At 45.2% G+C, this 16,088-nt stretch overlaps 1 protein-coding gene across 1 annotated transcript in view; it reads left to right on the top strand.

Annotated features, from left to right (window-relative positions):
• Nucleotides 1–12: 12 nt before the first annotated feature.
• The window catches only part of ptprb (protein tyrosine phosphatase receptor type b), a gene marked incomplete in the record, with an annotated part of 49,871 nt that continues 33,795 nt past the window's right edge, over nt 13–16,088 (top strand). The window contains 13 exon segments of the mRNA XM_062518648.1: nt 13–300; nt 494–779; nt 3,545–3,808; nt 6,275–6,538; nt 7,245–7,514; nt 7,863–8,129; nt 8,648–8,911; nt 10,354–10,617; nt 10,895–11,158; nt 11,719–11,982; nt 13,171–13,434; nt 13,907–14,176; nt 14,596–14,859. Coding sequence (XP_062374632.1) covers nt 247–300; nt 494–779; nt 3,545–3,808; nt 6,275–6,538; nt 7,245–7,514; nt 7,863–8,129; nt 8,648–8,911; nt 10,354–10,617; nt 10,895–11,158; nt 11,719–11,982; nt 13,171–13,434; nt 13,907–14,176; nt 14,596–14,859 — 3,259 coding nt within the window.

Genomic DNA, 16,088 nt, shown 5'->3' with positions numbered 1-16,088 from the left:
GGATACCGATGAGAGTTCAATCTGGTCATTTGAACATTTCTGCCTCAACGTTTTGGCCAATTTGTTCTTGCTCTTAAGTAAATGCCCATTTTGAGGCCTGTTTGGGAGTTGAAAGCAACTTTTTTGTCATCCAACGCATGGGGAGCCTGTTCAACATTCATCTGGGCCGTGGGAGTATGGTTTTAAGTGTCTTGCTGGAGTGGATCTCTTTTATTAACAGAAGTACTAAATTAATTGGCCGTTACGATGCAGAGGAGTAAAATCGTAGCTTTCATGATTATACTTACATCTGGAGTCTGGGTAAGTGATGAAGATTGAATTGTTATCTGAGGTATCAATGCTATATTGACATTTTGTCTCATGTTGCTTAAAGATGAGAGAGAGAGAGAGCATGGTTCTTTATATTATTATCAATACTTGATGTCTGGAGGTACAATTGTTCAAGTGAAAGTGTTTCCTGATCACAATAATAGCGCCGACTATTCTTTTTCAGTGTACACCTGTAGATGACACACAGGGATGTGACATCCATCACCCTGATGCCATCACCAACATAGATTCCATTGTGATTAAGTTCACCACGACGGGCAAAGAGTGTGCTTTTGGAGTGACAGACAGAAACACCAGTGGTGACCCAAAAGTAACAGACTGTCATAAAAGTCCGGGATCTGAAGACGAGTACCAGTGCGAGGTTCAAAGTTTAGAGCCCGGGACCGCTTATCATCTGAGAATAGAATCCAAGACAGACGGAGCACAGGCAAATGTGTCCTTTTCCACACGTAAGTGGCAGCTTCTACTTTTTAATTTGAATTTTCTCTTTTTAAAATTTGAAGTGTATATTCTCTATTTATTTATTGCACATTTTGATTACACATTTGTTGATTAGCTACCCATACAAATGCTTAGTTGCACTAAATAATGTACTCTTGCAGAATAGTGTCAAGGTGTTGATGTTGATGTTGATTTTGCTGGATACTTGCATGCCTGTTAAACAGAACATATTCATTGATATGAGGGATTTTATGCAAATGCCATATAAGGCAGTGCATGCGAGATAGCGGTCGGAATCACTGCCTTTTTATTATGCAATTACATTGCTATTGTTAATCTAGGCGGATAGTTGTTATTGATAAGGTGAAATTTGTCTGTGTATCTGCTTCGCTAGTATTGCTGGTGTGACATAGGTTGACGGATGTCTAATTACTGATTGAATTATTGTATGATTATACAAAATATACTGTACATTTCTTACTGTATGGTCATATTTAATTTAGGCCATTCATTCTTTGATACGACTTCAGGGCCGAGAGCTCTAGCGCCTCACTTTCAAAACATAGCAAACATTCAAAAAGTTATATCTTAAAGTTATATTTATTTTGCTACCTGTTTAAACAATGGCCATATCGGAGTAAAATTATTAGTTGAAAAATTCCAGTTTCATTTCAGAAATATTTCAAATAGTCAAGCAGTTAGACAATGGGATTACAAGGCAGTGTTTGCTTGCAGTGTGTGTGTGTGTGTGTGTGTGTATGTGTGTGCGCGTGTGTGTGTGCGTGTGCGCGTGTGTGTGTGTGTGTGTGTGTGTGTGTAGCGTAGTGTTGGAGAGTGTACCTTCTGTGTGCATTCTTGGCAGGCGCCCAGAACAGAAGTCTGACCCTAAGTGTGTATTTCCAGACTGGCCTGTCCGCTCCCCAGCCCTTTCCTGCCTCCATTGTTTCTTTGTTCTAACGGATGGGGGGAGCCCATGTGTGTGTATGTGTGTGTGTGTGTGGTGTGTGAAAGTGTGTGTGTGTGTGTGTGTGTGTGTGTGTGTGTGTTTCTCTTGTGGAAAGGACAGATAAAAAGCCCTTGACCTTCACAGCACGCAACCTGCTCTCTTTACCTACACCTCTGGCCTTCTCTGATGTGGTTTTCCGTTGGTCAAAGAAACGCTGTCACACCAAGCACTATTTCAGGCGACCAAACAAAGAATCTCTCTTATCTAAACGTTCAATTCACTACATGTATAAGACAGTAGAGTACAATGGACAGGCTTTTGAAGAGAGAGATTAATAATAGCCACATTGATAAAAACAATTCTGTACTCTTCACTCTGTGGCTTATCTCTTCCCTGGCTTAATGGATGTACTGTACATACAAAACATTGATAAGAATGTGATTATGTTCAATAATTTCAGTTATTTGCAGCCAGTTGTTGTTTCATAATAACGTGTGTGAATCATTCAATGCTTTGTTGACACATTGGCAGGTTTGAATTCTACTTGAAATGTAATGAAAGTGAAATGGTTGAAGTGAAGCATCGGTATTGAGGGGGGAAAAAAACAATCAACTAAGTAATCAATTACTCAAGCTTATAAGCTAACTCACATCATTCTCCTCAACAAAATGAAATAGGTAAGGAGAACTACTGAATCAAAAACTAAAAGAGAAAAACTACGCCTTCAATCAGATATTGCCACAGGTACAGCACCTGTCAATCAGCCCGAGTGTTCTAAAACAAATAAACAACAAAGCTACCAGCCCATGAATCTAGCGACACCACTGTCCCTGGATGTGAAGAGTAGAGTAGTTGACTGACAGCAGACATAAACACACTTGGAGTGCCCGCAGACCAGAGATTGGCCATTGTTCGCCGCAGCGAAGCAGGGGGAGCCTTGACCGGTCCCTCCTTAATGGGGCGCCAGGGAGGAAGTCGTAAAGAAAAGGCTGGCGATTCTGAGGCAGGGCTGGAATCAAGCTCGAGCGGCCTCTTCTGTGGCCCCCCCCCGGCCGAAAAATAAAAAGGTCCCCCCCCTTTTCCCGAGACCGGCGTTCCCACAATGCGCCCTCGGGGTGGTGGTGGTGGGGCCAGCGGGACCCCCCCCTTCCCCACCCACCCAAGCGGGAGTGTTGCTCTTTAGGCAGAAGGGGGGAACAATCCTATCAGGTTCGACATCTCTGAGCTCTGGGCGCCCTGGCGTGAGTTCACAGGGCAAATACGCTTGGCGAGGCCTCTACCACACCACACCTCCCCTGTGGCATTGTGTAACAGCCATGGCCAGGGGTTAGTAGTGGTCACCACCTTAAACTTTTAAAATAATCTCATGAGGAGAGCACAGCTAATGTGGAGATGAATTGAGGATAGTAGTTGGTTTAACTACTCAGAAAAAAACTCCAAAGTAGCCAGAACTTGTTTCCAGAGAAAAAACACTAAGATATTTATGTTTATTATGTTATTTATGTTTTATCATCACAGTGTAAAGAAATAATCAGGAAAAATAAACGGAATATCTACTTGAAGATGCAATCTGTGATTTTCAGTTCAGCATGTGTGCTCAAAAAAAAATGTAGTGTTCATACACAGGAAACAAACACAGTGGCCTAACCGACCCATAAACCATTTCAGCCAATCAATCCATTGCTTCAGGACCATGATCGTAGCAATTCAATTGGTTAATTAACTCACATATCCATCGACCTTTCATTAGAATTTCAGATGGCATTTTCAATGGGTTTAATTGGACCAATACCAACTCGGTCTGATCCCATTATTTCTCTCTTCCAGGTCCTTCTGCAGTTGAGGCCCTCCAGGTCTCCGGATCCTACGAAAGCCTGGACGTTTCCTGGCAGCCAGGCCCCGGCAGGGTTGACAGCATTCGGGTACTGCTCGTGGACAGTTTAGGCCTAAGCGCCACCTGGAATCAAACCCTGGAGGTCACAGCAACATCCTACAGCTTCAGAAGACTGGTCCCTGGACGCCGGTATAATGTCACAGTGGTGGCAGAGGCAGGGGGCCATAGAGCGCTGCGTGTTATGGCCACTCAGACAGGTAGGGGGCGATAATGAGCCGGCTTTAATTGAGCTTGAATGCATCAGCAATCAGGTATCTAGATGACTGTGGTTGTGGCAGAGTACATTTCCAAAGACTGATACAACTATATGGTGAGATTGAGATTCATGAAGGTGCCAGTCAACATTTACTAATTATGGGCTAGAAAATATTTGCGAAAAGCAGTGTGGGGGTTGCCAGGTTGATCTTTTACAGGACTCATAGCTGTCATTCTCAATTTGATTTTATGATGTGAAGATGAGATCCATCTCATGACTTCCTCTAGGCAAGCTTGCTGTAATTGCAACAGTCATTGGAATATGTTGCAATTGCTAGATTTAGCAACATGAGAATTCCCAGAACTTGACACCACCATTTCCATTGTTTAGCAATAAAATAATCTACATCTGTGAATAATGTCATAACTTGTCTCTCTTTTGCACAGCTCATGAACACTTGTACGGAAAAAAATAAGGTCATATGACCATGACGACCCGGCTGTATTATAGCCAATGTTTGTGACAGTAGCACATAGCTAGATCTTTAGCATACATCATTAAATTATAAATAATCTATTTATAATTGAGTTATCTGGTTTTGTATTTGGCAGTGAAATGTTTTAGATTTGTGAACAGAGAATGAATAATGATTTAAATTATATTACTGCATCCATTTGAACAGTTGCAAAGTTATGGTAGGTTAGATGTTTTTTGTGTTGTGTACTTCGACGAGGGCGCCAGTCAACATTGATTAATTCTGGGCTAGAAAATATTCACGAAAAGCAGTGTGGGGGTTGCCAGGTTGGTCATTTCTAGCCAGAGGGTGCGCGTGTTTGGGATGCACTAGGCCACAGTGAGAACCCTATCTGGCACTTGAAATAGAATGGCAACATGGCATCAGCTGCTCCATTTGCTGTGAGAACTAAACTATGAGAAGCACAAGTACATAGAGATAGAATATCAGGGTTGATGATGATCAGCAGTGTGTGTGTGTGTGTGTGTGTGTGTGTGAGTGAGTGAGTGAGTGAGTGAGTGAGTGTGTGTGTGTGTGTGTGTGTGTGTGTGTGTGTGTGTGTGTGTGTGTGTGTGTGTGTGTGTGTGTGTGTGAGAGAGAGAGAGAGAGTGTGTGTGTGTGTGTGTGTGTGTGTGTGTGTGTGTGTGTTTGTGTGTGTGTGTGTCCTGCTAAAAGTGCTGAGTGTGTGGGAAAAAGACACTCAAGGCCGGTGTGATCAGAATGTCAGAAAACTATCTGGACCTGTCGCGCTTCCTTATGTAATCCTTTCCCAGCGCTCTCTGTGTGAATGTGGAATGTGTGTGTGTGTGTGAGGGCGTGTGTATGAATGTGTGTATGTGTGTGTGTGTGTGTGTGTGTGTGTGTGTGTGTACTCACTTCAACTTTTTCCAATCCATTTATAACTTTTCTTGAATATCCAAATTCACTGCTATGAAGTGGATTTTTTTCAGCTCATTGACACTCATTGAATTCTGTTGCCTTTTTCAGACCATTTTGTGCTTCATTAATTCATTTAATTCATGGTGTGTGTGTGTGTGTGTGTGTGTGTGTGTGTGTGTGTGTGTTTGTGTGTGTGTGTGTGTGTGTGTATGTGTAGGTGTACGTGTGTACGTGTGTATGTGTGTGTGTGTGTGTGTGTGTGTGTGAGTGTATGCATGCGCAGGCCTGGGTCTGTGTGTTTTGAATGTTCCAGTATATTTTGAGTTGGCTTACCACCGCCCTGCCTGTGTGTATTTTTCCTGTTGCCACCAGGCTCGCAAAGGACTCATCCTCCACTGTTATGTCAACACCTAGGCCCTGTCACTCAAGTTCACTCACACACACACACACGCACAGATACACACACACATAGATACACACAAACACACACACACACACACACACACACACACACACACACACACACACACACCTTTCCTTTTGTTCCACTCACTCCCTTTTCACCTCCTCCGCCTCCATCTCTTCCTCTGATGGCTGTTTTCCGCTCATCTGTACGCTCGTTCAGCTCTGCGTGGGAACAGTTGATGTGAAGATACTGTATGAGTTGAGGCATAACTGTTCTCTGAACTCAGACCAAGCTGGGCATTATGCTACTATACATTTACATGTTCTCACCAACTAATGTCTGACAGCTAAGAAAACATACTGGTGGCCTGGTACCCATTTGAAGCTAATGAAAGATACAGAACAGATATGGCATGGCACCTTCAGTAAATAGTCACTGTGTATCTATCTATATGTTTTAGACAGTGTTGTTCAGTTTAGTTTAAAGTTCAATTAGTTTAAAGAATTTAGTTGTTTCAAATTTAGTCATTAGAATCACCAGCACCTGGGATCCAAGGGCCACAGGGATTTTGTCTTTATTGGTCTTATTATTTTCTTACTTTCAAATCACTGTACACATATCATCACATCCACTTACATGCTCTCTCTCTCTCTCTCTCATACACATAGTACCTGCAGTGGTCACCAACCTGAAGCTGGACAATGAGGCCAGCCAGGACAGCCTGACTGCATCGTGGGAGCGTCCGGCAGGCGATGTGGACGGCTACCTGCTCGCCCTCTCGGCCGGTGGGTCTGTCCTGCAGGAGAGGAGCCTCCCGTCCAACGCCTCAGAGGCAGTCTTCCAGCAGCTCACCCCCGGTCAGAGCTACAGCCTCTCCGTGTCCACCGCCAGCGGAGAGCTCTCCAACCAGACCAGCGCCCTCGGACAAACGAGTGAGTGAGAACATATCAGCCTGTGATACTGATAATAGTTCAAGGAGACATTAATTAACGTTATGCGAAAACAGAGGTGTAGAGATTGGTCTGTGTCAAAATGGCAACAGACAGATAGATAGATAGATAGATTTGTTGATCCCCAAGGGGAAATTCAAGAGAGTGCTTTGTTGCTAGCTTGATAGATATTTGAATAGATATTTGCTCATCGACACAAAGTATTAAGATTAATTCAGCCATCACAGTAACTGACATTGAGAGTCAATGCACAGCATATGTTCATTTGCTGATGCAACCAACTTTATCCAGCATGACATTCAGAACAATTTTGGACCAATTTGGCCATGATTTGGCCTATGAGACGTGGTCTGGCAACAAGACGTTAATTTTCTCGTATTTGAAAAAATGCCCAGATCCGTTCATTGGGCGCCAATCAAATGCGTCAAATGCGTCTGTGCATAGCTCATCATGGTCTTGCTTTCTCCCCTGTTCTGTGATTGGTCGCCAACATCAAGCGAAAATTTGGGTGTTAGTTTCCAGACTGCCTTAGCAGCGTGAATGAAATCACCGCGCAAGGCAGGATGGGAACACCCAGGCTAGATTTGGCCATGAAAGACACAGGAAATGGTATTTTGAGAGTTACAAATGTGAACATCCCCTCCTCTGGTCTTCCCTCTCTCTCATCTCTCTGCTCCGTGCGCCGCAGGCCCAGCCGGAGTATCTGAGCTCACTCTGAAGAGCCTGGCCGACTGCAGTGGTCTGAAGCTGACGTGGTCGCCCCCTGCTGGTGTGTGGGAGCGCTACCGCGTGCTGCTGCTCAAGGGCTCCGAGGTGATGGCCAACCAGACGCTGAAGAAGACGGTGACGGAGCTCGACCTCGGGGACCTGGGCTTGGGCCCCGGCGATGCGGACAGGGCTGCGGTCATCACGGAGAGCGGGACACTCGCCACGGCCAAATACTGCGATGGAGGCGCAGGTATGGAGACAGCAAAGCTTTCATTTTGAGAAGTCTTCTTGTGGGAACTTAGAAGATTTGTGTCCCGGGATATGGGTTATTTTCTTTGCAAATACATTGTTAATATTCTTTGCAAATACAACACACTGTTTCAGCAAAAAAATACTGTTTCTGGCATATTCTATAATTGTTGCAAAATCTTTCCAGGGAGCAAACAGAATATATATTGTACAAGATCTGTTCATGGATGTGATATGCATGATATAAGTACTGTATATTACTGTAATGACCAGTGATGTTTACTTCAGGGTTTTGTTTTTTAAAGTGTCCTAAAAAGTTGTTCATTTGATATCTTGATCTTGATCGCAGCCCCTGCTCCTGTCTCCGACCTGCACATCCGCCACGCGGACGAGACGTCGCTAAGCGCCATGTGGAGCCACACCCCTGGCGCTGCCCCTCGGAGTGGGTACAAGGTGGAGCTGCTCCATGGCAACACCACCCTGGGGGTCAGGGAGCTGAACGCAGACATGAGGGAGTGCACCTTCAACGTGCTCACCCCTGGACGCGCATACCAGATCAACGTGCTGACCATCACTGGGGCCTTCTGCAGCTCTGCCTCACTGACCGGGAGAACTGGTAAGGCTGCTTAGCATAGTGCCGGATCAAAATTATATATATATATTTTTATTTATTTTTTCCTGATATATAAATAATAATACAATTATAGAATAAAACAAGCTATTTTTAATGTGGCATGTTTCAAGCAAAATAATGACTAGGATAGGCTATTCTGAAAATTAAAATGGGCAAATTTCTGTGTTTACTGTAAATATTCTATGTACAGTATACTAAGCGTTTAAATAATATTTGTCTGAATGTGGGTGTGAGAAGGATAAGTGTGTGTTGGTCTGTATGTGCATAAGTCTGTACTGTATCTCTACAAGAGGGAGAATGAATGCACAAGAAGTATACTGTAGGTTGGTCTGGGCACTTCGCTATTTATTGCTATAGATGTTCTATTAAATGTGTGCTACTGTAATCAGCACACATCAACACGACTGCTTTACCTATTAACAGAAATCAGTCAGTGTGCCACACACGCACTGTGCGAGCGCTGTGCATTAACTCACGTGTGTGTGTTCGCGTAATCTCAGCCCCTTTCGAGGTGCGTCAGCTGAACATCAGGAACCGAACGTCCGACTCCCTGCAGGCCACCTGGGTCCCGACGGCGGGCGACGTGGACTCCTACCGCCTGCTGCTGTTCCACGGCGTCCAGCTGGTTCAGAACGAGAGCGTGCCGGCCAACGCCACCTCCCACTGGCTCCGGGGCCTGACCCCCGGCGCCCCCTACAGGCTGCAGGTCCTCACCCTCAGCGGAGGCCTGGCCTCCAAAGCTGTGCTGGCGGAGGGGCGCACAGGTAACACAGCACAGCAGGCATCTCAATGCACCCAGGCACACATGCACCGTCCTACACAAACAGAGGGGAGAGGGAAATATGGAGTAATGTAAATAGGCAGACAGACAGACCAACAGACAGACAGAGGAGTGAGACGAACCGAGACAGATCAGTGAGGCAGACAGACAGACAGACAGACAAGCAGGTTATGTTACAAACAGAGGGGAAATATGGAGGAATGTAAAAAGGCAGACAGACAGACAGACCGACAGACAGGCAGGCAGACAGACCGACAGACAGACAGAGGAGTGAGACGAACACAGAGAGGAGTGGGAAATATGGAGAAATGTAGAGAGGCAGACCACTGATCTATAGATCAGTGAGGCAGACAGCCAGCCAGCCAGCCAGACAAGCAGGCAGACAGATACAGTAGGTAGATCGATTTTCTCAGACACTGTGGTTAATCATTCATGTTAGATATGATATAATCATGATGATAACACAATATAGTGGGGTGTGTCAACATTTTCAATAGAAAAAACATAAGTTAAGAGCTTTCATCCAGTAGCTTCATTGACTAGTTTTACATTTAAGAACTACAAGAACAGTTTAAGAACAGTGCTTTTTTGGTGTGGATTATTGTTGTTGGTTTCAGACCCAGGTTAGATAGGGACAATAACTGTGTATGGGACTAAACTAAAGTTTCTATGGGAACAGTTTCATGATTTAAGACAGAGGGTCCATAAGTAGTTTTGTGCATGTTTACGCGTCTCTCCTTACGAAAACCTTAAGAAGCCTTCAGGTCCACCTATTGTCCCAGAAATTAATTTGCAGATAAGATCGGCAGAAAACAATGTTGTGTTCCTATGCCATGGGAATCTGTGGAATTTTCAGGAAGCGCTGTATGGACAACACCAAACGTCAGGGACTCTATCAAAGTCTTCCTGTCCGGACTCCATGTGTTTTCCCATGGAAAAGTGAGGCTATTTTTGGCGGAGCGCTTCCAACTCTTGATTAACTCTGCAGTGCTACTCCAAACAATGGGACAGGCATTTCAGTGAATGTTTTGTCTAACTGGGGACATAAAGAGCGTCAATCATCAGTTTCACAGCAGCAGATTCTCCAAGGGAATGATAGTGAATGTCCTGTGCTATGTCTTTTAATCCATGTCTAGTCTTTTGTATTTATTTATTTATTTATTTATTTTTATCTGACCTGTATTTGAATATCATGAAATGAACCCTGAATAAGTTTCTCAGAGTTGCCTTTTCATCTGGTCACCTGTTGCCCTGTGGTTTTTGTTGAGCTAGGCCTTTGCATTATGAAAACAGTATGGGAGGAGGCCACTGAACAAACAAGATAAATGTAGATGATAGGCTACATGTGAATGTTCATTTTCTAACGTCTTTCTCACCCCCGTCTATATTTTTTTCCTCTGCCTCTTATTCCTCATTCTCCTGCAGTGCCAGCAGCTGTTAGCGCGGTCACCGTAAGCAATAATGGTCGGCCAGATTTCCTTAGCGTATCATGGAAACCGGCAGAGGGAGAGGTTGATAACTACAAAGTCCTGCTGAAATACGGCGACACGACCGTGCACAGCCAGGTGCTGTCCAAGACCAGCCATGAGTGCGTCTTCAACTCCTTGGTGTCAGGTCGACTGTACACCTTATCCATAGCAACGCGCAGTGGCAGCTTCGAAAAAGTCACCATCGTGAAACAGCGCACACGTGAGTCTCGGGTGGGGGGAAAGGCGATAGCAATTGCATGAGATAGAAAAAAACACTTTATGGGACTTTAGGATCGCTGTATAGGCTATTATATTGAGATTATTTAAGATATCATATCATATAATATCATATTTTATTATATTGTATTGTAGGCCTATTGTATTGTGTTGCGTTGTATTGTATTGTATTATTTTATATTAGGCTATTAAATTATATAGCCTACTGTAGAACTCAATAATTAGACCTATTTTAATCGGATAATTAATTTCCAACTCAGAGCCTTCAAGCGTTCAGAAACCAACAGTCACCCACTCAGCTCGCGACAGCTTCCTGAAGGTATACTGGTCCCATGCTGCTGGAGACTTCGACAGCTACGAGGTGGCCATCAAGTACAACAACACGGTCCAGCAGAAAAAGAAACTGGACCGCTCCCAGAACGAGTGCGTCTTCGACTCCCTGATCTCAGGGCGCTTGTACACAATCACCGTGTCAACTTGGAGCGGAGACTATGAGACCAGTGTGTCCGCAGATGGAAGGACATGTGAGTCACATATGTCTCTGTGATATTAGACGATATATAATACTGTAATATAGGGAGTCAATATAAAACGGTGTGGAACTTGTTCTTGTCAATTTGCCATCTAGTGGTAAAACCTTGAAATTACATGGTGGTTATTATAAAAAAAAAATCACAATGTCTATTTCACATAGATTATGGTTATGGTTATGGTTATGGTTACATAGATTAGTTTAATAATAAAACCTGCTCTGGGTGCAGTATTGATGCAGAGTGTCCCTTTTTTTGTGTGCACTGTTTCACAGATATCATCATGATATCATCATATATGAATTACTGTAATGTGTGATGATGCAGACAACATTATTTCTCTATTATGTTGACCATAAGAGCAAATATAAACCCCATCGCATTTGTGTGTGTGCTTGTGCGTGCACGTGTGTGCGTGCGTGTGTGTGTGTGTGTGTGTGTGTGTGTGTGTGTGTGTGTGTGTGTGTGTGTGTGTGTGTGTGTGTGTGTGTGTGTGTGTGTGTGTGTGTGTGTGTGTGTTTGTGTGTGTGTGTGTGTTTCGTGTGCACACACAGTGCCTGCGGCGGTGGAGTCCCTCGCCCTGGCCGGGAGCAGCAGTGGGGTGTTATGGGTCACCTGGTCTCCTGCACAGGGGGACGTGGATCACTACGAGGTGCAGCTGCTCTTCAACGACACCCAGGTGTTCCCTCCCGATAAGCTGGGCAGCGACGCGCACGAGCACCGATTCCTGACGCTCACTCCAGGGCGGCTTTATAAGATTGTGGTGTCGACGTTCAGCGGTGACATTCAACGGCCTCAACGAATTCAGGGACGCACAGGTGTGTGTGTGTGTGTGTGTGTGTGTGTGTGTGTGTGAGCTGAAAGAGTTAGAGGCAGAGGGATGAAGAGGAGACCACCTGACATTGGTTATTTGATTTTATTTGATTTGACAGGAAGTTTTCCTGAACATACAGTATATGGAGTTCAAATGAACAATTTAACGTCAAACATCACCTCAGCACAGTTCATTAGATCACATACTGTAGTGGCCTAATCACTACACTGTGTGTGACCTCTGTAAAACGATTCACTCTGTGGATGAATGGTGTCTAGTGGCTCAAATCCTGACTTGCTAAACATTTTATAAATACATATACAGTAGGGGAGAGAGGGGTAAGATGAGCCGAGGGGTAAGGTGAGCCATACCCTTTTTCTAGGATACGGTAAACAAATGTAATTCTATGACAGCATTCTTTAAGCTGGCCACACACTACACGATTTTTAAATCGGATAAGATTTTCGGATCGGGACAACACCACACACATGAAGAGAATCTCCAGTATACCGTAATTTCCCAACTGTTAGCCGCAGCTTATACATTGATTTAGCAAAAATGTCTTCAGCTATGAGGTTAAAACATGGGGGCAGTAAATATGGTATTAATAATGTGAAACTTGTTTCTTTTAACTTGCATAAAACACTGTTCTGCAGCTTATATTGTGGCTAATACACTGGAAATTACTGTAATTCTTTAAATCACCCTGTTACAATCAATTTAGACTTGAATGTACTTCGAGCACTTCCAGTGACCAGAAGAGAATATATCTCATCAGTACATACTGTATCCTCTATGAGTTGAGATGTGGCACTCATTCGTCTGTCTCCCGTTTCCCAGAAGAGAGTATATCTCATCAGTATATACTGTATCCTCTATGAGTTGAGATGTGGCATCCATTCGTCTGTCGCCCGTTTCCCAGAAGAGAATATACTGTATCTCATCAGTATATACTGTATCCTCTATGAGTTGAGATGTGGCACTCATTCGTCTGTCTCCCGTTTCCCAGAAGAGAGTATATCTCATCAGTATATACTGTATCCTCTATGAGTTGAGATGTGGCATCCATTCGTCTGTCGCCCGTTTCCCAGAAGAGAATATACTGTATCTCATCAGTATATACTGTATCCTCTATGAGTTGAGATGTGGCACTCATTCGTCTGTCTCCCGTTTCCTGTTATCCGACCCCTAGTGCCGAGCCAGGTGAGAAGCCTCCAGGTGATGCCCGGGAGCCACAGCGGGTCGCTGCGGGCCGCCTGGACCCCTGGGGAGGGAGACGTGGACTCGTACGCCATCGCCCTGACGCTCGGCGGCCAGGTGCAGGCCAGCCGCGAGCTGCCCAAGCAGGTGACGGAGACGGACTTCCAGAACCTTCTGCCTGGCCAGCTGTACAACATCACGGTGCAGTCCGTGAGCGGAGCGCTGGTCAATAATCGGACCAGCAGCGGAAGGACAGGTGGGTGAGGAGGGAGGGAGAGAGGGAGAGAGAGAGAGAAAGTAGAGAGAAAGAACAAATTAAAATGTACTATATGTTTTATGTGTTCACATAGCACCTTGTGTCCTAACTGAATGCAATACAAGGGACAAAATCGGTTTGATTACTTTGTTTTCTATTGGAATTCTCCAAACTGCCTGTAATGCCGTTGTTTGCCAGCCATTTTGAACTGAACTCTTTATACGTACAGTATGTATTTATGCATGTATGCATGTACCGTAATTTCCCGACTATTAGCCGCGGCTTATTCATTGATTTTGCAAAATGTCTTCAGCTATGAATACAGGGGGGCGATTAATATGGTGTTAATATGGTTTTGTTTCTTTTAACTTGCGTAAAACACTGACCTGCAGCTTATACACAATGCGGCTTATATGCGGGAAATTACTGTATATGTATGTAAGCATGTATGAAATATATGTTTTTCTTACAGTCCCATCTGCGGTGACTGCCCTGCAAGCGGACACGGAGCACACCACCCACAGCCTGACGGTGACCTGGGAGCACCCGACGGGCATCTACGACGGCTACGTCCTGCAGCTGCTGGACGACAACAAGGGCGTGGTGACCAACGCCACGCTGCCCGCCGCCGCCTCTCGCCACCTGGTGCAGGGCCTTACGCCAGGCTGCTGGTACACGGTGCGTCTGCAGACGCTCAGCGGGGGCACGCGTAGTCCTGATGCCAGCGCTGAGGGACAGACACGTAAGACACACACACACACACACACACATGTAGACACAGACACACACGCACGCACACACACACACACACACACATACAGTGTAGACACACATAGACACAGACACACTCACACACACACACACACACACACACACACACACACACACAGACATAGACACCCACTCTCACACACACACACATGAAGGCTCCTGCAGGACCCACAGAAAGATCTCTCTCTCTCTTTTTCTCCTCCTGTCTCTCTCACTCTGTCATTCTGGTGTTTTCCCTGATATATTCTTTCTTGCTCTTTTGTCATTACACACACACACACACACACACACACACTCACACAGCAATGTTGCTAAAGTTGTTAGCTATTAGCTGCAATAGCTCTGATGGATAACGAAAAGCTTTACACATCTCTACGCCTTCCTCCGTAGGTCCGGCGGCGGTGAACGGCCTGGCCGTGCGCACCAACACCACCAGCGAGCTGAGCTTCCGCTGGAGCGGTTCGGAGGGCCACGTGGACAGCTACGGCCTCTACCTGTACCGGCAGGACGACACCATGCAGCACCACAACAAGGTGGGGCCCGGCGCGCGCAGCTTCACCTTCCGCGACCTGCAGCCCGGCACGCTCTACAAGATCGTGGTGCTGAGCCACAGCCGCGACATGACCAACGACTCGTCCATCTGGGCGCGCACCGGTAAGCTGCTGCCGCCGCCGACGTCCGACACCGATGCCGGGGGCCACCACGGGGGCACACACGTACACACACACACATACACACACACACACACACACACACACACACACACACACACACACACACACACATACACACACACACACACACACATGCTGTACACACACACACACACACACACACACACACACACACACAGACAGTGTAGACACACTCACACACACTCACTGTTTTGTAGCTGTGTGAGTCTGTGTTAACAGTTAGAAAAAGTATGGGTAAGCACTTGTTAGCGATTGAAAAAAAACTGTATTACAATATCAGGATGTAGTATGTGAATGTGTCTTTTAAATCATTTTGGGGGGGAATTATGGTCTTAAATTCATAGTTTAGAGATTAAGCAGTAGTTCAAAGTACTGACAAGATGGGTACCATCTATTGGAAATAATCTTCATGCTTAGAGTGTTTAACGTCATTTCTGACTAATGTTCACTCAACGAAACACTACCAAAATGAATACCAGAATGTGACCATAAAAGATAATGTTCATCAGGCCAAGTTGAAACTTTTCTGAAATCTAGGATTGATTGCAGGCATTTTTAATCATCGCAGAAACAACTTTTTTTTTTAGTGTACTTGGAACTTTCCAACAGCACTTTGACGGCTTTATTAGTCAATAACGCCGTCAGACATTCCCTCATGTGGTGGTCTGATGTTATTTGCCATCGAGACGCACTGCCATAACACACATTCCCAATTTCACAGATGAAGAGGTGTCATCTAAATGCAAATGACTGCCACGAGCCATTAACTTCTATTTGTTTGTGTGTCTTTCCCTGTCATTGGCGATGGCTCCACTTGTCTGGTGGAGACGACGAGGCATTCTTGATGCCGACGCGAGCGCTAGCCTCTCGTTTGGTATTTACGTCTGATTTATGTGCGCCGCTGATGATGGCGCCGTGAAATGAAAAGCAATTAAAGCCGATTCACGGCACGGGATCGTTATCGGCGACGCAGACAGATGCTTCGCGTCACACGCGGCGGTCTGGCACATGCGAGCCTGGAGCTTGATGATCACATCACACTGCTGTGATCATTATCGAGTGTTGGCTTTTCACTGAGACGTCATGTTAGTTTCTGTGTGTGTGTGTGTGTGTGTGTGTGTGTGTGTGTGTGTGTGTGTGTGTGTGTGTGTGTGTGTGTGTGTGTGTGCATGAATGAGCAAAAATGTG

This window comes from Sardina pilchardus, chromosome 17 (genome assembly GCF_963854185.1).
Source record: "Sardina pilchardus chromosome 17, fSarPil1.1, whole genome shotgun sequence".
NCBI lineage: Eukaryota > Metazoa > Chordata > Actinopteri > Clupeiformes > Clupeidae > Sardina > Sardina pilchardus.
Note: the sequence above shows the minus strand (reverse complement) of the source record. Positions and strands in the feature narration are given on the sequence as shown.